The 23,705-nt window shown below is 48.7% G+C and overlaps 3 protein-coding genes across 11 annotated transcripts; 1 reads left to right on the top strand and 2 right to left on the bottom strand.

Moving 5' to 3' along the window:
• Positions 1-1,133: 1,133 nt before the first annotated feature.
• On the bottom strand, positions 1,134-15,124 carry LOC131289691 (14-3-3 protein zeta). Of its 9 annotated transcripts, none has more exons than XM_058319016.1 (7): positions 15,039-15,124; positions 4,938-5,056; positions 4,754-4,867; positions 4,557-4,683; positions 4,349-4,472; positions 3,747-3,910; positions 1,134-1,834 (listed from the first exon to the last, which is right to left on the bottom strand). In XM_058319016.1, the coding sequence occupies exons 2-7, from the start codon at positions 4,997-4,999 to the stop codon at positions 1,679-1,681; spliced, it is 747 nt and encodes a 248-aa protein (XP_058174999.1). In that variant the 5' UTR covers positions 5,000-5,056; positions 15,039-15,124; the 3' UTR covers positions 1,134-1,678. The 9 variants fall into 9 exon arrangements, with proteins under 9 accessions (XP_058174999.1, XP_058175023.1, XP_058174992.1 ...); XM_058319040.1 differs by lacking the exon at positions 15,039-15,124 and adding an exon at positions 8,971-8,990; XM_058319009.1 differs by lacking the exon at positions 15,039-15,124 and adding an exon at positions 6,609-6,759.
• An 857-nt stretch (positions 15,125-15,981) lies between these two features.
• Positions 15,982-17,059, top strand: LOC131290838 (mRNA turnover protein 4 homolog). Its single transcript, XM_058320024.1, has 2 exons — positions 15,982-16,109; positions 16,178-17,059. Exons 1-2 carry the CDS (start codon positions 16,082-16,084, stop codon positions 16,990-16,992), a joined length of 843 nt encoding a protein of 280 aa, XP_058176007.1. The 5' UTR covers positions 15,982-16,081; the 3' UTR covers positions 16,993-17,059.
• Positions 17,060-17,289: 230 nt separating this feature from the next.
• Positions 17,290-22,856, bottom strand: LOC131294818 (mucin-2). Its single transcript, XM_058322863.1, has 4 exons — positions 19,098-22,856; positions 18,856-19,032; positions 18,461-18,789; positions 17,290-18,364 (listed from the first exon to the last, which is right to left on the bottom strand). The coding sequence occupies exons 1-4, from the start codon at positions 22,854-22,856 to the stop codon at positions 17,290-17,292; spliced, it is 5,340 nt and encodes a 1,779-aa protein (XP_058178846.1).
• Between the last annotated feature and the right edge of the window lie 849 nt (positions 22,857-23,705).

The raw sequence follows: 23,705 nt of genomic DNA, 5'->3' as shown, positions 1-23,705 counted from the left end.
GTGCGTTTGATGCATCGCCGCATGAATAGCGACACAAATTTCTACTGTCCTCTACTCCCACAAAGTTTGATGCAAAACAATGCCTTACTCAAGACAATTGTCGCAGTATTTTGGAAAACACTTTCAAACACATGTTGACGCTTTGCGAGGCGTCTTAAACCAATGCATGCAAACAAAGAAGCGTCCGATTTCCCTCAGTGTGGACACTTGAGTAAACTTGTTAGAAGTAGAGAATGCCGTACCCTTCTCTCCTGCTGCACGCCTCTTGAAGATTCGCCAATTGCAAATTCGCTTGGCATTATTCTGCGGCTTACTTCACTGGCACCTTCACAGACATTTTACCAGAACGATGTTCTCCTAAACCCCTTTTGTTTTCCGAGATCCAGCAGACACCTCCACCACACCTAATATCACGAGGGAAATATGTTCTTAGGACAGGGGGGAGACAGTGGGACGATAGCAATAGAACATACATCATATAAACATGTACATGAGTTGAGTTTTGTGTGTGTTGCCACTCATCCTCATCTATCAGAGCGCATCAACATATACCTTCTTTTTCTCCTCTTCTCCTTCCTCTCTATGTGTGAGTCTTTCTCGATCAAACGATCGAGCATCGTCTCTTAGTAGGCAAACACGATTGGATACACTGCTTTCACAATTGTTGCATTTTACATCTTCCGCTGCTTTTAATCTCCTTTCCTTTCTCGACACGCGTTCTCTCCCAGTAACGAAGGAAACCGAATAAACTCTTTCTTTCAAACTGCATTTCCACCATCATACCACCAACTCTGTGTGCATCCATCACACCATGCGTTATACGCTAGTAGCCCTGCGCGACAGGACGCACTCGTACTTTGCAGTAATCTGGTTCGTTTGCTAACCGATTTTAGTTGTTGTTATTGTGGTACCAATCCTTTATTCCTTTCTCTTCATCGACCAACACTTTTTCTCTGCCCCCTCACTTCAACTCTGTTCGGCTCGTGTCGACATACACATTGTGCGCACGACGGACGATGACGATGAAACTGACGCATGAGAGGAGTTTTCCAGCAACAAGTTTCCCTGCTGCTCCTAGTGGCCCTGACCACACCGCGCTGCTGCTGCGCTAGTCCAGACGCGACGAAGACAACGATGGCTCGAAAGAAATAGCACAAATTTATTTCTTCTTCTCGACCCCTGTGTGCCTGGGTGGTGGTGGTACGGACGCACCTTAAGGGACGAGCGAGTCGGGGCGGCCCTTTCCTTTCTTGCTCCACAATCATCAGCTTGCAGCTGCTACTGCTGCGAGCGCGGCGTCTTTGCAGCAAATTGCCATTTATATTATGCCTGTTGCTTGTTGCGTGAAAACTGTTTGCTATCTCTCGCGGAAAAGCTACTGACCGCACTGCAGCTGCGAACTTGCCTCTCCTCTCGTCACTCTACCGCCGCTACCAACTTCTACATGTTTCCTTCTTCCTCTTTCCGTCTGGCTCCTCGCGTTTGTTCACGTTTTTAATCAATAGTCAAAAGGAATTTCTATTATGCTTTAAGTGTGTGTGTGTATTTGTTTGGTTGTGTCCTGTGTACTGTGTCCGTGTGGCATGTGTTTTTCGTGTCCGTGTATTTTGTGTTGGCGTGTGTCGTCGTGTAGGTGTGTTCGGTAGTGTGCTTTTGCTTGACTTTAATTTTAGTTTGGTTAATTATCGCCACCCTCCTGTGGTTCGTCGCCGTCGCCCTGGGTATCGGACGTCCACAGCGTCAGGTTGTCTCGCAGCAGCTGCATGATGAGTGTCGAGTCTTTGTAGGAGTCCTCGTTCAGCGTGTCCAGCTCTGCAATCGCGTCATCGAATGCCTGCAGCAGACGTTGTTGGATCGTTTTATCCCATATCATGTCGGCATTTTATTCGCGGTGTACATGAAATGGAAGAAAGTGGGATTGATTTAAACTGCCAAACAATTAAAGAGAAGCGCTTTCCTTCAACTGTTAACCAAGTGTGAGAGAGAAGAGATTGTTTCCATTGGAAAATCCGTTCTCTCTCGTTCGCTCGTGGAAAACAACGTTGCGGAACACCTTTTAAGAGACCGGTAAGAAAATAGTCTCGATCAATCAATCAAAATAAAATAAAATACACAAACACAGCTTCATATTTGATCCTAGAACGGGTTATAACTTTCAGACTGTCCATTGCTAAATCATTCATTTGGTTTATGTAGAGAGTTAATGTTGTTATTCGCACACGACACACAAGCATTTACTTCAGACACTGTTACTTAGATAAAGTGCATTTTTTACACTCAATTTTCAACCAGAGTTTGGAATCCCGCAGTTCTGCTCAAGATAGGTTTGGCTTCTGTAGAGCAGAATGGTTAAATAATATATCACATCGACATCAATATGCTTTTAATGTATTTTTATAATAGCTCGAAAGCACACAAACAAATTGACGTCACAAGCACGCGGTTTTGCAGTGTCGTTGTCAGCATTTGTTAGTTACTTTCTTGAGCTTTTTTATTCTATGTATTAGAAAACTATTAAGATTAGTCACACGCAGTAAGGACTTGACTATGCAAGGGTATTTTTTCAATCAACGAAGTTATGCAATTCCAATATTTTTATGTACATATCATGGACCCAAAAAGATCTCCTCTTTTCAAAGTAAAACAAAAAACTCGCTGGGTTTATATCTAACATAATTGGCACATTGAAATAGAAAACTTAAAAACACACAAAAATTAAATGTGCCAACGACAACAACCAATGACGAGCTCACCAAATGATACAAAAAAACAAGCAAAATAGTAAATTAATATTAACGTGTTAAGAGCAGGATAGCAGCAAAGCGGCAACATCAATCAATGATCAGATGTGCAAAACTTAACTTCAGCAAAATAACAATAACTGACAAAAAAAAAACTAGGGAACGAAGAAGAAATGGAAAATTAACCTGCTTCGCCAGGTGACAAGCTCGGGCCGGCGAATTAATGATTTCATAGTAAAAGACGGAAAAGTTCAGCGCAAGACCTAACCGAATCGGATGCGTGGGTTGCATTTTCGACTTTGAAATGTCGAACGCCTCCTGATACGATTTCTGGGAATCCTCAACCACAGCTAGATGAAAAAGATAGTAAAGAGGGAGAAACAGAGAGGAGGACGACTTCTTGAGATCGAACAAATCGAAAATATGCAATTGTAGAAGAAGCATTAGCGGCGAGGGATTGCTTTCTCTCCGATACGGAAAGAAGGAACATATTATTGATTCATTGTTATTTCGTTGTTAGTCGATGGAAGTGAGGAAAAAAAGATGGAGGAACAGAATTGTTAAAAAGAAAAAAGAAAAATCCACAGCGTTATCAAGAGGACATTTACTCGCGCGAACATCGCAGCCTTATTCAACACGCGAGCCTTCTTCGACAACAGTTCTCAGGGCAAATTACCACCATAAATCAATTTGTTGTATGGACACGGTTGTCGACAAATCATGGGTGGAAGAAAAGAGATGCCCGTTTTTAGATGCTGGGCAATTAAGCATATTCTCACTCAAGCTCACTCGAAACGATCAACAACATTCACTGGCTTCCCCCCAATATCGTCCATCATTGCGTTATGATGCCCATGGTGTGTGTGCGTGAGCGTGTCTATTTGCGTATTTTAAATTATTTTGATTGAGCTGAAAATTACGGGCGACCAACTACGAGAGCGCAACCGGACGCCTCGTAGCGAGCAAATAAGACGGTAAATTTATCATAAAAGAAGCATAATTGACCTGTTTAGCCAGCTGGCAGGCTTTGTCGGGAGAGTTTAGGATCTCGTAATAGAAGACAGAAAAATTGAGCGCCAGTCCCAACCGGATAGGATGTGTTGGCTGCATTTTGCCTTTACTAATTTCAAAGGCATCCTGGTAAGCGGCTTGGGAATCGTCGACTACGGCTGTTGTGTGCCGCGGGTTTTCGAATTATTCGTTCGATTTCAGCAAGGATGGCGCGGTACATGATGGCACACGCGATGTTATGTAAACATGACCGTGGCGCGACGTCGGGTTGTAGAGTTTGAATGAAAAAAAAAATTGAGATAGAGATAAAGATGTGCGAATGTAATTAGTAATGGTCCATTGTGCTTATGATAACACAAACAGGTCGGCGGAAAGAGGACGGACAGAGACGACGGGAAAAGGCAAAACAGAAAGGAGTGGGCACACTTCTTATCGATCTATTCTCCACATCGAGTGGGAAGGAAAGATGGAGGGAGGGATTTGGAGTGCGGGAAGAAGGATGTATTAAAAGGCAATTAGTTTGTTTGGGACTTATTATAGTGCAAACAGATAAACAGCAGCATCTTGGGTTGAAATGGGAAACCGAGTTGACTTACTGTGGCGGGTCTCGCCGGTGGCTACTTCAGCTAGGTATCTGTAGTAGTCTCCCTTCATTTTGAGGTAAAACACCTTGCTCTCTGGATTACTGGCTTTGGGAATTAAGAATTTGTCCAGCAGACCCTGCGCAAAAGAAGGCGAAAACACAAACAATATACGTGTTAGACGATACTGGCCAGCGGATAAACCTTCGCTTCGTTTACTTACCAGCACTTCGTAGCAAATTTCCCTCAGTTCCTTCTCGACTCGTTCCCGGTACTCTCGTGCCAGTTGTTGTTTGCGGGCAGAGGATTCGGTTTTCTGTTCGATTGATGATATTACTCGCCATGACGATCTGTTGGGTTTCAATGTAGAACAATATTAGTTCAGCAAGGGGTATTTAACTAAATTCTCTCAAATCTTACCTTCGGGCGCCAACGACGTTCTTGTAAGCAACGGAGAGTAGGTTCCTTTCTTCGTTTGACAATTCGACGCCAGTTTCTGTTACTGATTTCATTGCCTGTGCCATATCATCATATCTGTGAATAGGACAAGAAATAAGCACTTATCCGCATTCCTCCTCGCACCACCACTTTCTTTGGAACATACCGTTCAGATTGTTCGGCTAATTTTGCCTTCTGAACTAGCTCTTCCTTGTCGACGGTAGACATGTTGAGTGTTGTTCTTGATTTGCCTTTTTTCCACTAGCTTAAAACGAGAGAATCTTCCTGCAGATAAAGAAACGGTAAAAGGATAAACATGAAATTAGTACAATACAGAATGATTACGTTTACGGGCGAATGATTTAACTAACGTTAACACTGAATAGCTAACACTGAATAACATTTGGTTGAAACAAACGCAGCCTGCTTGGACTGGATATTATTGGTGACTGCCGGGGTTCACTTGCAAGATGAATAGTACCGCAGTGTTCGACAACTGACCTGACCTGGCCAGCAGCTAGCTACCACACCTTGCGACCGACCGTACCGGCACGGAGAGGATTAAAGATTGCACAGACAGACCCTGTATTGATCCGATGAGGACATAATCACAACTGTATTAACACAGCGCTCTTTCGGTTGTTCAACTAGCCTACTTTCTCTCGCATCGAATGCACATGACAAGTCAGAACGAAAGTCTCCAAAAACATTAGGTTATAGTGCCAGATCGATAAGTTCACCGGTCTGCGGTCTTGCTCACCACAATCGGCGCCACCCATGAAAGACATTAGTGGACGCAATGGATATTTTCGAATTTCATCGCCTGACTAATGGCACTACGGTGGTGTTCGCATAAAAATAACCATGGGATATGGGGGCATTGATCCTTTGAGAGTGTGCATTAAATATCCACAGTATTGATTGGGTTTACGGGGCGTTGATAAATTTAACGAATGTGTGTGGCTGGCTGCATTACTCAGCTGAAGCAGTATCGTCGTCGATGAACACATTTTCTGCATCGACCAGAAAAAAGCCGCCGCATTCCGCAGCATGAGGCATACCATTTCTCCCAGTGACTACTACTCACTCTTCAAACGCCGCCTGAAGGCATCCAGTATTCCAAGATCTTTAACAAATACGCACACACACACAAACTCGTGCGGGATCGATCCCTTGGATCACTCAAACACATATACAAGCCGCATAACATAGCTGGCTTGAGATGCACATACATAAAAATTAAAAAAAAGTTTCACGTTTCCCCCGTCGGCTTCTTGATGACGTAATCCTTTGGACGTCAGGAAGATGCGGCAATAACCAATAGTTCTTTTTTTTTTGCCGCAAGATGAGAGTGGCTGCAAGATGAGACACTAACGGGATATGCGAGAAGAGCAAGACACCGAAGAGCGGATGATGGACAGGCCTTCTTGTGGGGTGGAGTCCGCGGAGCACAAGGCACACATAAAGAACGGTGATATTTCTTTATGATGTTTTATCCAGATACCGTCTTCCAACGGAGGCAAATCCGGAGAAAACACTAAAAACGCACACACTAACGTAATACGCACTTGCCACTCTTCCCGAGCCCGGTGGATGGACATGACTTTCGGGTGGAAAAAAAAACCCGAAACGAAGGAAGAAAACCTTCAAACGATTCTCAAGGGAAGAGATGGAATAACAGCACGCGCTCCCGTCGTCCTCATGCCGCCCCATCGGTGTCCGGGATTGCGTCATTGCTTATTTTACCGATATTGAGAATAAACGAAAATAACATTTTCCTCCGACCGACGAAGTAAGGCGGGGGGGAACTTAGTGGCGGATTGAAAATGTTATTCACCTCGATCTAATTTCCCGCAATCAGAGAGTAGAACGTCCTCCCCACTCGCACTGATTTTCCAGCGTCAGCCGAATTTGCCACGAAGGCCGCACAATCTTACTAGAGATAAATGGTCAACACACACTGAGGTTCAGTTTTGCTTCTTATCCATAGATTGTATGTCGCCCGACGTGGTGACACGAACCGACTAAACGCGTCTACCACCGTGTGGCAGTGAGGACCGCCGCTTGAAGCAGCCCACTGGATCCATGAGTCACCACCTCGGGGTAAGAGTAGCTGCTGCTGGAGACCGTTGGATGTGTGTGCCACTATGCTGCTGCTCCATTGCCTTCTGTTGTGAGGAGGGCCGCCAGTGCAATGAGGGGCGAGGGGGACAATTACGGCCAAGTTGAGTGTTATATGCACACCGAAAAGGCGTCGCCGTTCAATGCCGCACGCACGCGGTCCGCATGCCCATTATCCGCCATCTGAAAGATGCAGGCGTGCACAAACCTTATGGCTTCAGATTTAGCACAACTGCAGACATACCGAGACAATAGATGAGCGGACATCCTAGGCCGCATTGAAGTAACTGTCATTTCGGAATGTTGACCAGACAGATCAATAGTATACGGGTCAGCAGTAATCTGACGAAAAAACCATTATAAATTGACCGTCATGATAGGTTAGGGGCCATGTTTTATGCTAACCCTAGGACCGAACTAACGTGACACAGCAATGGGGTCTGGTGGGAACATTGTGCAACGGAGCCAGCCAGTTCTTATGAGGTGCTTTTCATCAACATTGGACCGGTTGATGGCCAGCCACGAGATTTTTCACCACACAGCTCCGAGAGCCTGTACTACCTTTCTTCTTGGCATTTCAAACTGGACCCAAGGTTTATGTCAGGATATGTTTAATGGCTCCCCTTCCGTCTCCCACCGTCTGCAGGACACCCATCGCGCATGCAGGTCAAAAAATTGGCTTCTCTCACACCAACATAGACACACACATAATTTTATCGCTCTTTTCTCTCGCTCTTAGTCCTTCGAGACATGCACACAGCATGTAGAATACAACATTCGCATTTCTCATAATCATCTCCAATCGACTACTACTCAGCTGAGCAGCTCGTCGGTCGGTGTGGCTGCTCCACAGCTCTTGCATGTTATCTAAAGCTGGTATTCTGGCGTGTGGGGTGGTGGGTGCTGGGAGGACACGATGATGATGTGGAGAAAAACGGAAAAATCAATATCGACGAAAACACGCAGAATCGATCCGACGCCCATTATTGCGAAGGATTTTTCCCACTTCCACGCGTTCCTCGCGCGATGGAAAACGTTGTGAAATTCGAACGGTTTAACATTTATCGTCTAGAAGGCGTAGCCTTTTCTTCTGCGACATCGCAGGGGTAAAGCGTGAGAAGGTGATGAAGAATAAAGTAAATCCTTTGATTGTTTAACAAATTTGAAATCACTGGTAATCCGAATAGTTCAAATTTCCGTTGTACTAAAATAACGTTGCTCCGTTTTTCTTGGCTTTGCATTTGAGTCCCATGGATGCTTATAGTACATACACATTCAAACATACACCGCACCAACTCAGACTGCACTCTCCATCAATCATGTTTCACCAAAGTCCACACAGATTGCAGTTAAGAGAAGAAAAAAAGTAAATTATCGATTTTTCCTCATTCGTGTGCTAGTGAAAATTAATGCAGTTTTTCACCCGGCATCGTCTTTTGTTACCACCCTCCCTCCTCCCCCCATCGTTGGTTGAATATCCCCCGCTACACCACGATACGACGGAGGCAAGTGAAAATTGAACATGAAAAGCAGGAAAAACGGCGTTTAGCTAAGATCCTCCGCCAAACAAGAACCGAACGCCGCACGCACGTACGCACGAGATCTTTTCTTTTTCAGCCCCCCCACTGTCCTCTCCTTCTTCTTCCTCCTCCTCCTCGACTGTTGCCAGGGAAGTGTGTGGATTGGTGGTGTTGGAATTTTAAACGTTCTTAGAACACACGCCATCAGGAAACGGAAAGATGGTTGTGTGAGCGCGCGGTCGCGGTCCGCGGTTTGTGACTTTTGCGTCTATAAAAAAGTATGAACCAGCGTCATTAAATTTATCGCGTTCAATTCAATCCGTGGCGGACGGTTGGGCAGGGGGCGGGTTGGGGTTTGGTTACGCGCGGTGCATACCGTATAAAAAAAAACAAAAAACCTCAAAGATTTCGTGGAAATGAAGAGGAAAAAACTGAATTTTCCGCCGATGGCGAATGGGAAAGTTTTTCGCGTCGATTTCGACGACTTCGGCTTTCTCGGGCGGGCAGCAGGCAAGGAAAAAAAAACGGGGCCATTTTTACGTAGAATTGGAAACCTACGATTCCGTGTTTCTGTTGGTGAAACGTTTTTTCACACACCCAACCACCGAAAAATGAACTACTCTCTCTCTAACTACACACTATACAGAGGCCACGCACCAGACGGCAGCGCGCAGAACGAACACGCGTCGTGAAAAGCTCGCACGAACTCCGGGACTGACTCTGGGCTCGGTTGTCCCCGTGCGTTCTTGCTGGCCGTTTTCAAAAATACCGACAATGGCGGCCGCTCGGTGTGGCCGGAGGATTCACTCTTAGTGTCTCTCTCTCTCTCTCCCGCTCATCTGATGACGTTCTGACGATATCCGCGGGCGCCACGGGACTCCTCTTGCGACGATTCTCTTCTCATTTTCCTTCCCAATTGCTGCTGGTAGTGAAAAGAGGAAAAGCATAAGGATCGGCCGCTCCACAACTGTCCCCGCGCACACCGTACCATTTCAAGGTTTGCACACCGGGGGGCCGAGGTTGATGAAGGGCAGCTGCGATGCGAGGGGACACGAACAACTGCACATACACAAAAACACACACACCTCGTCCAAATGTGAGGTTCGGTGTTAGGGAGAGTGCTTTTTATTGCACGCGCGTGCGCAGCATCTCTCGGTGGAAAATCGCACCCCGCGAGTGGCGGAACCCTCTGGGAGTACCGAACCCGATAAACCGGGGCCAGCGAGTAGAACCAGCAGCGTGTGCAAGATCGATCCCCACTTCGGATGGGAATGCAAAGGAGAACTCGTACATACCCGACAAGCATGGCTCGGGAACCGTTTCCGGTTTGTGGGGAAAACTCGGCAACACCACCAATACTTGGTTTTGGGCCGGAAGGACTCCAAGAGAATGCTCAACTCCAATCACCATGTGTCCGCACACAAGAGATTTGAGTTTGAAATTGGTTTGATCACTCGCGCATCTCATGCAAGTGGAATCTAAGAATATGAGTCAATAAAGATCCCCAAAAGAACTGGCAGCCGGCCGACGGAAAAGGATCACACACACGCAGACCGCTGCATTGCGCAGGCGCAGCGACTCCTCGTTGTCCTCCAGCAGCATGACCCCCATCCACCTGCTGCTCCTCCTCGGTGAAAAACCCTTTTCTATTCCAGCCCAGACTACTAACATCTCTTTTTTTTCCTCCCTTGCTCTCTTTCTCTCTTTCTTGCGATAGCTTTTCCTTCCTACATTAGTGCGGCATTATGCTGCTTAATTTTTCTTCCATCCTTCACACTGCATACACATATTTTGTGTTGGCAGAATTCTTCGGAGGAAGAAAATGGGTCATTTTCCCCCGTTTCTTTGGATTGTGAAACAGTGAATACTGATTTTCCTAAGGTGGTATACACACATACACACACACGCACGTAGCCAGCACCAAGCCAGCACACCCCATTGTCTGTTTCTCGCCTGCCCACTGCGGAATTCTTTTTATCCCTTCGGAAAGGATCCGCAATCATTATTAGGACCTAAGTCAACATGGTTCGCAATGGATGGGAAAAGGAAAAAAATCCAAGAAAAGGAGGGGGGGTTGGGCTGCTTCTGGTACGATGTCCTGTCGAACTGCCGCAAGCATTCGGTCCGGTAGATAAAGTATCTATCCATACCTCCGGTTAGCAACAACTTGCGCTAGAGCAAGGATACTCCCCACGGGGTACTCTACTGAGCCGTTTCCATATGTTTCTTTTTTGGGCCGGTTCCTTTTTGTTTGTCCTCATTTTTTTTTTGCACAATCACGTGTCCCGGAAAGCCATTTTTACAATGAGAGAAAAAAAGGCGGACGAAACAATATCAACCCCGGCGCTGGAGCGCCCGCAACAGCCCACGCTTGCTTCCTATTTATAGCGAAAGAAAGCTTCATTAAAAATTCAATGGCTATTCAGGTTGCAATAAACTTCGCAAAGACAGAGTCGAGCGCGAGGAGAGAAATACAAGAAGAGGATAATGAGCGTGAGAATGCACTCCAAGAGGCTGCAGTCCCGGACCAAAAAGAACGTGCAATGAAAATGTATGTTTTTATTTCATGGCATACTTTACCATTACAAAAAAAAGCGTCAAACTAGGAAGGTTCTGTTTTCAAATGTTCATCATAGCATGCGCAAAAGAGCTCATTAAACGATGAGGATGAGGAATAGGGACACGTCAGTAACTTTAAATGGAAATATGAAATCTTATCCCTAACGAAGTGTCGCCAGGGATGATGTTTCCCCCCATCGTTCGTGTGTGTGTGTGTGTGTGAGCGCGTAAGCCATTTATCACGTGCATGGGCATGGCCCCCCGTGTGCACGGAGGGGGACAAGTCTTATCCAATAAGAAGGTGTTTTGTCGTTACGAACCTCCGGTCCAGAGAGATGGTGGTTGGAAGCAATTCAACCCAGAATCCCCCCCCCCCCCCTCCCCCCTTCCCAGCGCTCGATGAGCACTCGCGTTTGATTACCGATGCCGTCAGCGGAGATTATGCAACGCCGCACAGACAAACACGAAAACGCCTCTGTGGGCAATCGAGCAATCAGCAGCAGCAGCAGCAGGAAGGGTAGAAGGAGCAAGGTTGGCCGGCGCAAGGCCTCGGCAAGTTGGAGGCGAGAAAAGGGCGCATTTAACACACCTTGTTATGATGTATCGTGGAGCACCACCAAAGCCCTATCCAAACTACTCGTCTTATCACAATTGATACGACACGCGCGCTGCGTGGAAGATGACTCGAGGAAGGAACAGTCTTTACGCAGTTTGCTTCCAGAGATCTTCAAAGGCCAGAAGGTGGTTCAGAAGTGCCATCCAGCTTCGTTCCTAAAACATGTTTGCTACTCGTTCTATTTTCAACACTGCTATGGAGGCTCGTTGTATCCTCAGCTTGTGCGTAGTTAGCAATGACTAGTGACGCATATCTTATCTGAAGCTCGTAAATGGATTGGTCATCTAAGGTAGTTGAAAATGCCGATGGTTATACGTGCGAGGAAATGATGGTGTTAGTAGATAAATGGCTCTTATCTGGGAAGCCGCCTTCTCGTATCGAATTTAACATCTTGTTCCACATTTGAAACTTTACATTCGCCGCACGATCGATGATTGGACGATTAAAACGAATGGTTACGGAGCTTGCCTTCCTTTTGCAGACGACTGCGCAAAGCAATTCGGGTTCCTAGACGGCTTAAAAATTCTCATTCAATGGCGCAAATGGCGACTTTGGCTCCGATTATCATAGCCATGCTGGAATAACAGCCTTCTCCTTATGAAAACATCCACCACATCCGTCCACTCCAGTGGCACCATGGCCACCACCATCGTTGTCGAGCACCTGTGCGCGCAACTGTTATCTTTGCTATCTTCCTAGTGTAACGTATGTGTCCCCCCCTCGCGGCCACTAAGTCCCACTGGACACGGGTGTGTCGCCGGACCACACTCCCAAAAGGCCCGAAGTGCCGCAACTGCTCAAGGCCAGTGTCGCGTGCGCCGCAGCATATCCAGTTCTGGGAGCTTTGGGCCGGATGGGACACCACCGCCGAAATATGCGCCCGCCTTTCGCTAGCCACTGGCAATTGTTTCATAATAAAATTGAGTGCGCTCCACGCCAACCCTCCTGGTCTTTCCCGACAGCGGCCTCTAACCAATTAATTCTCCGACTCGCGTAATTCTATCGGTCTCCATCTCTTTCCCACTGTCTCTCCAAAACCACCACCGGGTGCCATGCATCCGTCCCCTTCCTAATGGCAACCACCCCTAAGCAGGGTGGGGTGGGTTTGGAGGATGATATCAGTATGTTTGCGTGCACTTGTTTGCCTTATTTTTCCGCTTTTTTTTTTGCTCGCGCCTCCACTAGTCCACCTTCGGAATCGAATTAGCCTTGAAAACGTTCTACCCATTATTCAAATACACGCTTCGCGCGGATCAATACCTATACAACAAATGCGCACAACACACCATTCTACTAAAGCGGCTTGCCTTCCTTTTATCTCGTGCGCTCCTGCTTCTTCCTTCACGTCGCCGGCGGACAGCTTCTCTTTCTTTCCCGGGGGGAGGGGGCGGGTGTGTGTGGGGTAGCGTTTTCGAAAAGTCGCCCCCTCAAAGTCGCGCACGAGCCACGTACACACACACACACATAAACACCACCCACCCCGTTTAGGGCGAGGGCCATCCCTTAGTGGTGCTGCCTCCAACAGTAAGAACGAAAAAGAAAATGGATTTGACATAAAATGCATCTGAAAGAGAGGGAGGTACTGCAACGTTCGCACGAATGAAACGGAGGTATTCCGAAGCGAACAGCAACCGCCGCCGACGGCGGAAAGTGACAATTGAAAAGGAAAATGGGTCTCTCCACTCACATCCTTTGCGTCAAAGGCGGATATGGGGTGGGCGGTTGGAGCAGGTTTGGTTTTGGGGTAGGTGGAGATGGTGACGCGCACATTCCATCCCAACATGATCCATGTGCCCGTGCATTCATTAGTGGTGTGGTGTTGTATGTTACGCGCGCGTGTGTGTGTGTGCCTTTCCATCCGTGGTTAGGAGTTTCCGTCTTCGTTCGGGGCCGGAAACTGCGGAACCGCACGCAATAGCCGGGAGTAGGTAGATCTCACCGGGAGCTGGAACCCATTTTAGTCAGCCCTGTTCCTCCGTTGCTTTTCGAGACATTCCTGTCTCGCACTTGTCACCCCTGGAGGGTGCGCACAGGTGTACAACGGGGTGGACCGGCCCGAGTGAAGATAGCTAATGACTTCCCTCTTTGGCGGCTTCCCCCCCGATTTGTGCGCTTGCTCGCTCTGCCCTATGCGGATTGCAGTAGGTAAGAAAATTCTAGAAAATCCTACCCATCCCGGGGATGGGATGCGAACGCGCGCAGCGCTCTACACACTCTGTTGCCATGGGAAAGCGGGATAGGGAACGATGGAAGAAGCATGCGTACTTGTTAGTCATGCTCTCGGCCACACTGCCGAGGCCCCGTCTCCGGCCAGTGTGCCGGATGTGGTGGCGCTCGTGGCACAAGAGAAAAGCGGAAAATGGGCCGCGGCAGAGTCCACACATCGGGGACACACTGCATGCTGGTGGGGAGCGAAAGGCAGATGAACGACCTCCACACCTCATCGAATGACATCCCCCCGCGCGCGGCTTTCACCCGGCGCCAACCGCTCTCGCGCTCGCTCTCTCCATCGATTATCGAATGCTAGTTGATTTCTTTTTTCCCGCGGTTCACTAACGGTTCATAAATTGCGTATAACGTTTTTCTAATGTTGAATGTCTCTGATAATACACGGCTATACATGCTGGTAGTGGTGATCATGTCTTGCGGCCGTCTTACGCTAGAGCCGTTAACTTCTTCTAATTCTTCTTCGTGTCACATCTTATAAGGTTTATGTATAGGCACTCGTGCACACATGCACACAGACACAACCACACACACACACACACGCCACACGCACGAAACGCACGGAAGATGAAAGTCGATAGGATACGCATACACTTTAACGCAGATCACGCGAATTCCTCAGACTTACGAACTGGCTCGTTCTTTTGGTAAGGGGGTTGCAAAGGGGATGAGGGATGCAAAGGGCAATGACAAAAATCGCTAGAAAAGGCGATGAAGATGACGGCAAGACGGAGAAACTACATAAATCAATTATCCCTGTCAAACTCACACTTGTTCTAGGAACGGGACTTCCGCTCCAATATGCCTGACAGGCCGACGACAGGGGGTGCGTTTTTCCTTCCAAGCTAAATTGAACCAGGAATCAACCCTCAACTGCACAGCCGACCGAAGGGAAAGAAACCCTAGCCAATTAACCAACAACAGGCGTAAAGCTGCCTACTTTTCTACGTTTTGCTCCAACCGGCTTCCAAGACTTCCTGTCCGTCTTTGAACGTTTCGATCGCCTTCGTCGCCGTTCAACTCTCTGTCTCAAAATGGCTGCCCGAACATACACACAGGCACCACGGCACAGGGGTGTCGGATGCGTCACACCGCCGGGTAAAAAATTCCGCCCGGATTTTCGCTTCCGCTTTTCATGCACCCCTAAATGCGCTAACACGCCTTTAAGTGGACAAACTTTGGTCGCCGGAAGTGGCTGCCAGTCAGCTCTAGCTGTTTTACTTACTTTTGGTAAGAAGGGGCACTAGTTACAGTACAAAATAATGGCACACACTACTTTTTACACGAACTTGACTCGCGGATCAATCGACGACGTACTGACCAAGGTTGCCGGCACAAAGCGGTCCTTTTTTACGGTGAGTTTTGCTTCGTTACAGTAACCTTGCTTTTAAAGTATTGCTTCTTTCCATATACCTTGGTAAACAGGCTAGGTAGTAAGATAAAGTGAGGCATCATGCCCCCCTCAACCAAAACACATTTTTCTCTTCTCCTCCATCCTTTAAAAACATTCTAATATTTCGTAGTTGAATTCCTAAACATCTTGTTTGTGTACGAAAATTAAGAAAAACCTCTTCAAACTCATCAAATGCTTGTCAAACAAGGTTTTCGAAGGACCTTTTGCTTTTGACTCCGTTGACCATAGTGGGGCAAGATGGCCCGAACGGTGAGGGAGCATGCACCCCAAGGAATATGAATGGGTGAATTTTATATGGATGGATCTGTTCATGGTCTATTATACAAACCACCTTGGCACAACCTTTACCTTTTTACCAACCTTTTTTGACTTTCATTTCATCATTCAAGATTTGGAGATTATTTAAACAGTTTTTCTTTCGTAGTCGCTAAATAACATATTAAAGTACTATAAGAATTCCTGGTTGATTGAGTAGTATAATTTTATAACAATACATTAAATAATAGTAATAAAATATTACATTATTTTGTGTCAGTTTGTTTTTTCTCATTTTCTTTATGATATGTTGATGGTGTTGCCATAAAACGTACATAGAATGTACTAGATACGTTAATCAACACAATACATTACATAATTTATTTTTAAATGGCTTAATTCAGCTAAAACCATGCCGGTGCATCTTGCCCCACTTTCCCCTACCTAGGTTCGATTGCGTTCCTGGTTCCAATGGTAAGTGCAGCTGTCATTCGTTTGACAACCATTGTCACATGTTTCAGCGGCGTTTGTGATTTTGTAAACAGTGTACACGTTTTTCGCACCCCAACTAATTTTGAGCTACATTACCAACAGTCGCGATGCCGAAATCTAGAAGAGATAAAAAAGGTGAGTTTCCAGCATGCTTTTACTCCACTCGCCGTTATAAATAACGTGTTATCAATGCGTTCTTTTAGTGTCCCTCACCAAGACGGACCGCAAGGGTCTCTCGAACAAACAACAGATCATTGAAGAAATACAACAATGCCGCGATAAGTATGACAACATTTTCCTGTTTTCGGTGCAAAACATGCGCAACAGCAAGCTCAAGGAAGTGCGGGCGGAGTGGAAAAAGTCTCGGTTCTTTTTCGGCAAGAATCGCGTCATGCAGTTGGGCCTGAAGCTGATAAGCGAGGCTGACGAAGCGACCGAGCTGGAAGCCGGCATGGAGCAGTTTCGCGACCAAATGATCGGTCAGTGTGGATTGCTGTTCACGTCAGAGAAAAAGAAAACCGTCCTCGATTGGTTTAATTCGTACTCGGCTGAAGAGTATGCACGCAGTGGATTCCGGGCGACGGAAACGGTCGAACTGAAAGAAGGCCCGTTGGAGGAGTTTTCCCACGCAATCGAGCCGCATCTCCGTTCGCTAGGTTTGCCGACCAAGCTGAACCGTGGCGTTGTGACATTGTACAAAGACTACACCGTGTGCGTGAAGGGAAAAGTATTGACACCGGAACAGGCGAGGATTCTAAAGTTAATTGGCAAACCGATAGCCAAGTTTAAGTTGGTGATAAACTGTGCCCTTACGAAGAAGCACGGGTTTGAAATGATCAACAAACGGGAAATCAAGGTTACGAAGAAGACTAAAAAGTCGACGAAGGATAAGAAGGATACGGCCAAGAAAACAGAAGAAGACATGAGCGAAGACGGAGATGAGGATGACGATGATGAAGAAATGGAGCTAGATGATGATGAGGAAGACGACGAGGATGACGATGAGGATGAAGCGTAGTGCTCTTGTAAGGTGTACAAAATAAACAAAAAACTTAGCTTAAAAGCTAACACAATTTCCAAGTGAGTCATTTTCGGATAATTTTAGGTGAAGGAACATTGACAATTTTATTATGTGACTTCAACCGACATCATTCGATGTTGGTTGATTCGATTCGATCATTCTTTATTGAACTAATCACTAAAATAAATAAGAATCTACATTTATTACAGACTAACGACACACTCACACAATTCCTTTTTTTTCGATCGGAAACCCCGGCCAGTTAGTTGTTGGCTGCGGATTTACTGACTCCGCTTAGTTTAGTTTGTCTTTTCGCTTCCGCTTGTCGTCCTCTGTCTTTATGCAGCGTCCTCGGTAGCAAATCTCCGTCTCGTGCGTGATCCCATTCGAAACGGACGTGGGAATGACGAGCGAACCCATCGGATTGACTGCAGGCGGCTCGGCTGTTACGGGCACAAAGAGCGTCTCGCTCGGTGTCATGTCCGTGGTCGGCGCTAGCTCCTCGTTCTCGGACGACGGTTCGTCCGTGGCACGGAAGAAGTCTCCTTCCTCTTCTATTACATCATCCGCTTCCCCCGGAAGCACATCACCGTCGACCACTTCCTCCGTTTCGGAATCGTTCTCTACCACCTTGTAGTAATCGGAAACCATTTTTTTCACCTGATCGAATGAACTACTCGCTGGTGGTGTCTCATCACGGTCTTTCTTCTCTTCCGAAGAGTCCGTTAGTTCCTCTTCGAAGGCAGGTTCGACAGTAACAGCACTTACCGTGGTGACCTCGACACGATCCTGCTGTTGCGGAGGATTCGTCGACGTTTGCTCTAAACTTGCCAACGTCGGGACTTCTTCAGTCGGCTTCGACGTGGTGCTTACACTGTCGCTCAATGGTCCAACCGTGGTGCCAGCATTTTCCACCGATGGCAAAATGGTAACCAGATCCTCAGAATCCGTTTCTTCGGTTTCCGTTTCATGCTTGGAACCATCCTCGTGCGGTGCTACAGTCGATTCCTCTTGGGCCGTATTTTCTACCTCTTCTTCGTGATGCAGTTTACCAACGGTTTTTGGCGAAACATTTTTACCCGAAAGTATCGCCTGATCGATGTGCTTCACCGACTCACCGTAGTGAGGTGCCTGGCCATTGTAAACCTGAGCCGCATGGTTAATATGTTGTGATTCGGCCGTCTCGAATGAATCGACCACCTTTGATCGGCCCCGCTTGCGTAGGAAGTTGTTGCGGAAATTGACTGGCCTCCGTTGGTCCACGTCGCTTGTCTGGCGCTGCTTTTCGTCCGTGGTCGTTTTCTTCTGACTGTTATCGTCGATAAAATCCTTCATTACATCGTTCAACAGGTCCGCAAACGAGGGAACACTGCGTGAGGGAAGAAGTAGAAAAGAAGTAAGGATGTATTATACAACTCCAGTAGGTAAGGTCCCCCCCATTAGACCACTCCTCCTCCATCTATACCTATTTTCCGTGCTGTCCTCAGTCTGTGTTTCCTGTTGAGTTCCGTCCTTCTGGCCGTAGTTCGACGAAACATTCATGAAATACATTTCGGCCTCGCGTGCGGCCGTCACGATTTCCGGTTCCGGTTCGGTGGATACGTTCTCCTGCTCGAGATCGCCGACTCCGCGTCCCTCCGTCTTCAGCACGGGCTGGAAGGAGTTCTGGTTCAACTTGGTCGACCACTGCGACTCTTGTGGTTGTAGATTGAACCGGGTGCGTTCGCGGATCCGGAAACGTGGTCCACTGCTGCTCGCTGGTGCAGGTTGTTGGGTTGTCGGTGCAGCCGTTGGCTGTCATGTGCGAGGAAAAGGTGAGAGTGAACGAAATTTCGTTTCCAAGCTAGATGTCCACCTTACCTCTTGTTGTCTGGAACGGGCGGTAGGTGAGATGCGACGCAGACTGCTGCCTCTTCCAAAAGCTCGCGTCACCGGAGCCTCCGGAGAGGCGGTTGTAGCGGCGGCCGTTGGTTCCGTAGTGGTCGTTGGACGACGTGTACGTCCTCGTAGAATGTCTTGTCGGTTTTTGGTACGCACCTGCAAGTAAATACGTCTAGTATAAGTACCGTTTGAATAGACCCCACATCAACCGACCAACTTACGGTATAAGTTCCTTGCGTCGACTGTTGTTGATCGTAATTGTTTCCAGCCGGTGTGGTCGGCGATGTCGGTGCGGCGGTAGTTGTGGCGTACAAACGCGATGGACGTCTTACGAATGCCGGTCGGCGTCCTGATGTCCGCGAACCAACTACTCCTGGTTCCGGCGTTGTGGTGCGAACGGTTGTCGTCGGTTCGGTCGTCGTACGTGAGTAGTAGTTCTGTTGCGGATCACGCTGTCGGGAAACGAGTCCGGGACGGCGAGGGCGGGGAGTGATTTCTACCTTCTTGAGTTCCATCGGCTCATCGAGCGGTTGACCGTAGGCGGTGGTAAGCTTTTCTTCGCTTTCCGTCACCGGTTGATACTGTGGCGGGGCCGGTGGTGCTTCGGTCGCTACGTTTTGCGAACGCAACGGAATCACGGAATGTTCCGGATCGCGAGCCAACGGGATAACTTCCTGCGAGCGAATGTAGTCCTCCTGTCCTCCACGGACCGCCGAGTAATCCTCCTGTTGCTGCCCACGTTGGCTCGAAACGGAAGGAACGAAATAGTTGGTTGTTTGCGGAGGCAGTACCGTGGTAACTACCGCTTCCGGTTCGTAGTACTCCGAGTACTTGCGCGTCACCTGCTGGAGGTCGGCCTCAAGTGGAGCTTCGTTAGCCAGGGTGGTCGCAAGTAGCCGTTCCGTTTGATCCTCGTAAACTTCTCGGAAGCTCAGCGTGGTCGATGGAGTGGTGGCGCTGGTCGTCGTCGAAGCGGGAGTTGTAGTCACGGGAAGGCTTTGGGATTGCGGGCGTATGACGGGATAGTTCTGCTTCAGCACATCCCGCTGATAGTCCAGATTCTCCACCTCCTTCAGTGGTCCACGCGGGGTCGTCGAACGACTGCGGCTGCGTCCGCGTGATGCCGATCGTTCTTCGTTGTTGGGAACGTAACGCGATCGTGATCGCGAAATGGGTGCTCTGGTGGAGCTGGACGGTTGTTCATTGGGCGCTCCGGCTCCGGTGGGTGGTGATGTGGTCGTGCGAGATGGATGTGGTCGACGTCCTCGCTGCAGTGGTCTGCGGGTGGTTGTAGCTTGCTCAATATCGTAGGAATCTTGCGTCGTCGTACGATGTAGTTGCTTGCGGAAATGAGGAGCTCTTGTGTTACCGTTCGTGGAGGTCGACGTTGTGGACGGCGTTGCCTGCCGGTCGCCGGTCTTAAGAGGCCATTGATCGTCCATAAGCGCGTTCACCAGACCCGGCAGGTTGGCACTGATTGGGGGCAACTCCGAGGGAATGCTGTACTGCTGCTGTCCAGTGGTTCCTTGCGATGGATCCACCGTAACCGTTGTCGGTTCGCTTGTTGTGATCACTTCCACCGAGTAGCGGGGAGACTCGTTGAAGCTGGAGTCCGTCTCGTACGAGTACTTGTTGCGATAGCTTGCTCCGGTTGTCCCAACGGTGGTCGGGTAGCTGGGACTTTCGTACTTCGGTTCGCGCTCATAGAATTTACTCTTCTGCTCGAACTCCCGGAAGAATAGATCTTGCGTCGTCAGCGTTGCCGGGGTTGTTGCCGCAGCCGCAGTTGACGAGGGACTGTAGTAGGTGCTGACAAACTTGGGCCGGTTTGGTCCGGAATCTTCGTTGATCGCGGCCGCCGCTTGATAGTAGTTGTTGCGAATGACCTGGCGGTCCTGATCTCCCGGAAGGTTCGTCGTGATCGTCGTCTTGATCATCTCGTCCTCATGCTGCTGCTGTTGCGGAGACCGGCTGAAGAAGTCCAGGAATCCGTTATCGACGACCGAGGTCGAGCTAGGTCTCGTCGGGGCAGTTGGCTTTACCGAGTCGACGAGTTTGAACTTGTGCACGAAATGTCCTTGCTGGGAGGGAGTTTCGACGGCTTCGTTGGGTGATGCGGCCGTTGTCTGCTGCTGGTGTTGGTGCTGGTATGGACGACGACTACGGAAGTTTTCCTCACGGAAGTGGGTTCTCATGCGTTCCGCTTCGAAGTGCAGCTGCGCCGTGGTCGGTCGCTCGGTCGTCGTTGTACCGAAGGTCGTCGTTGTCGCTGGCTCGGGCTCATCCTCCTCCACCGGATAGAACGAGGGAGGAATCTTCTGGTTCGGCATAGGTTTGAAGTCAAACTGGCGCGTGCTTCCGTACGAACGTACCGGATAGTTTGGCGTGGTCGGTGGAGTTGTGGTTGGCTTCCTGGTTTTGGCGAGGTTGAAGTACTCTTCGTTAACCGCATGCCGGCTCGGGGGAGGTCCGTTGAAGCCAGAAGTGTACTGCGGCACGGAACGATCGTTCGACGACGTTGGCTTACCCGTTGGGGACGTATAGTGGTCCGCGTCGTAGATCGGCTTTCCGGAGGAACCAAGCGTGATGGACGGTGCCTTGGTCGTTGTGGAGTCAGCAAAGTTCAACGTTGATGGTGTGTAGTACTGCACGTTGCTTTGAGCCGTTGGGCGCGTATAGAAGGCGCCATTTTCGAGCGAATTACTGCTGCTACTCTGACGAACGACGATGGAGCCAACGTGCGGAGGTGGCAGCGAAATCTTGGCATACCCACTTGGGGTTTTGTAACTGAGCGGTGCGACGAAGAAGGGCAGATCTTCGATCTTCCGATTCGATCGGTTCGATGACAGGTCCACGCTGGACAGATAGGGCAGATCGAAGCGTGAGTAGCTCTTCGGGGGCGCAAGTCCGGACGGACCGATGAACACCTTGGGAGAGTTTTTACCCACCGAATCCAGCACCGCAATCTCGTTGATGTTTTTCAATCCCCCGAGGGCTTCGTTCGTGGACAGCTTGCTCTGCCGAGGGTCATCGTGGTACAGGAAGAGGGCTAGCGGAGGTTGGTTTGGCTTCGGTTTCGGCGAAGGACTCAACGATGAGCGTGACACCGAGCTATCCAGTGCGCTGGATGTCGGGAAGCGAGACGGTGACGGTGGAGGGAAGGTGGCTGCACTCGTGCGAGGAGGTGGTGGCTTTGGAGTGGTGGTGGTTGTAGCCGCGGATGTATAGAAGTCGTTGATTATCGACGGGCTGACCGGTTGCGGGAGCGAGTTGAACCGATTGATTTCCTGCTTCTGGTTCTGGTTGTACAGAGTCTCGACGGGAACGTAAAGGAGCTGGACTTCCTCTTGCGATACTGCGCCTCCACTCGGTGCATGTCCACCGGTCGGTTGGGGTTCCTGTTGGCGTATGTGCTGGTACGAGAACGACTGTTGATCGTGCGGAGATCCCGGTTGCTTGTTGTCCTCCTGGATCAGTGCCTCCGAAAGGGGCGACTTAGAGAGAAACTGCTGCTCGAAGGGATTCGTGGACGATGGTGGTGGCGGTGGCGGAGGGGGCGGAGGATGCTGAATTGTTTGGCCCACAAACGGTGGCGATCCGGACCGGAAGCTGCCCAGCTGGAATGGTTGATTTTGCTCGAGTAGCTCCTGTTGTGGAGGCTGCTGGAGCAGGAATCGGTTCGATTGGGGGAACTGGTGGTTAAGGAAGGTGAAGTGGTGCTGCTGCGGTTGCGCCGTGTTGTCCAAGAAGGAAGGTTGCTGTGGAGCCGTGAAGTAGTTTAGCACTCGGGCACCGCTTTGACGTTCGGAGCCGGGACGAGACAAGGGAATCCAGTCGTTGCCGGATACCGGTCCGCCCGTGAACTCCGTCAACTGGCGGGACCATCTTTCACCTGCTTCTGCCAGAGGGCAGCAGATACCAACAACCAACGCCACCCAGACGGCCCTCGATGAGGAATTCGATCGGCGTTTTTCTCTCATCGTGCGAATGCCTGTTTTTGGATGAACGAAAGGATGGAAGTCAAACGCTGGAATTATGCTACACTTATGCTTACAATCTCAATTAATGTGCGGCCGGAGTAGTGTTGCGAGATGTTTACCCGGGAAAGCGTCATGTGCGCCCACTGTCTTCCCTTTCTTAATTCCATGCTTCCATGGAGATGTGGACCCGTGTTCGACCGAGCATGCCGCTATGTTCGTGCTACCCGAGCCAAAGCCTGGGTGTAGGTGTCGGTTTCCCTTTTTTTTGTTGTTGTCTTCATCCCTACGGAGGTTTTCACAGATGATTACAGATTATGCTCCACAAGAAACGAGAGGTGCATGAATCGAAAACCATAAGTAGCAGTTTGCAGTTGTTTGCTCCGCGAGCAATTTCGATGAGCGTAAGTAGATCGTAAAATGCCATCGAATGCACCCGTGTTGGATTATGCATCGAGCAGAGAGCTGCACGCTTCGAAAACGGGGGTTTTAGTTGAAGATGGAAATTGTTTCTTTTTTTCCTGTTATCAGTAAGCCTTTCTTTTGTACTTCGACTGACGCATGCCATGCAAGGGAAATTTCACTTTGGAAGTTGATTTTCTCTAAATTTCTCCCTTTGCATGCATTGACTTTTTTCCTCTCGAAACGGTTGCAACCTGCGCATAGTTACAATTTGGTGAACAAAAAGAAGAAGACAACATAAATCAGGGCACTCGAATTACGTAGACACGAATATTACGTTGCCTTGCATATCTGTGAAGGTGGCACGTAGACGGCCTTCAGCGGAACTTTCGGTCATTTTTCACCGCCAGGAACATCCGGTTCAGAGAGATGAAAAATGTTTCTTGTGAG

This window comes from Anopheles ziemanni, chromosome 2 (assembly GCF_943734765.1).
Source record: "Anopheles ziemanni chromosome 2, idAnoZiCoDA_A2_x.2, whole genome shotgun sequence".
Classification (NCBI taxonomy): Eukaryota; Metazoa; Arthropoda; class Insecta; order Diptera; family Culicidae; genus Anopheles; species Anopheles ziemanni.
This window is presented reverse-complemented; position numbering and strand designations above follow the sequence as displayed.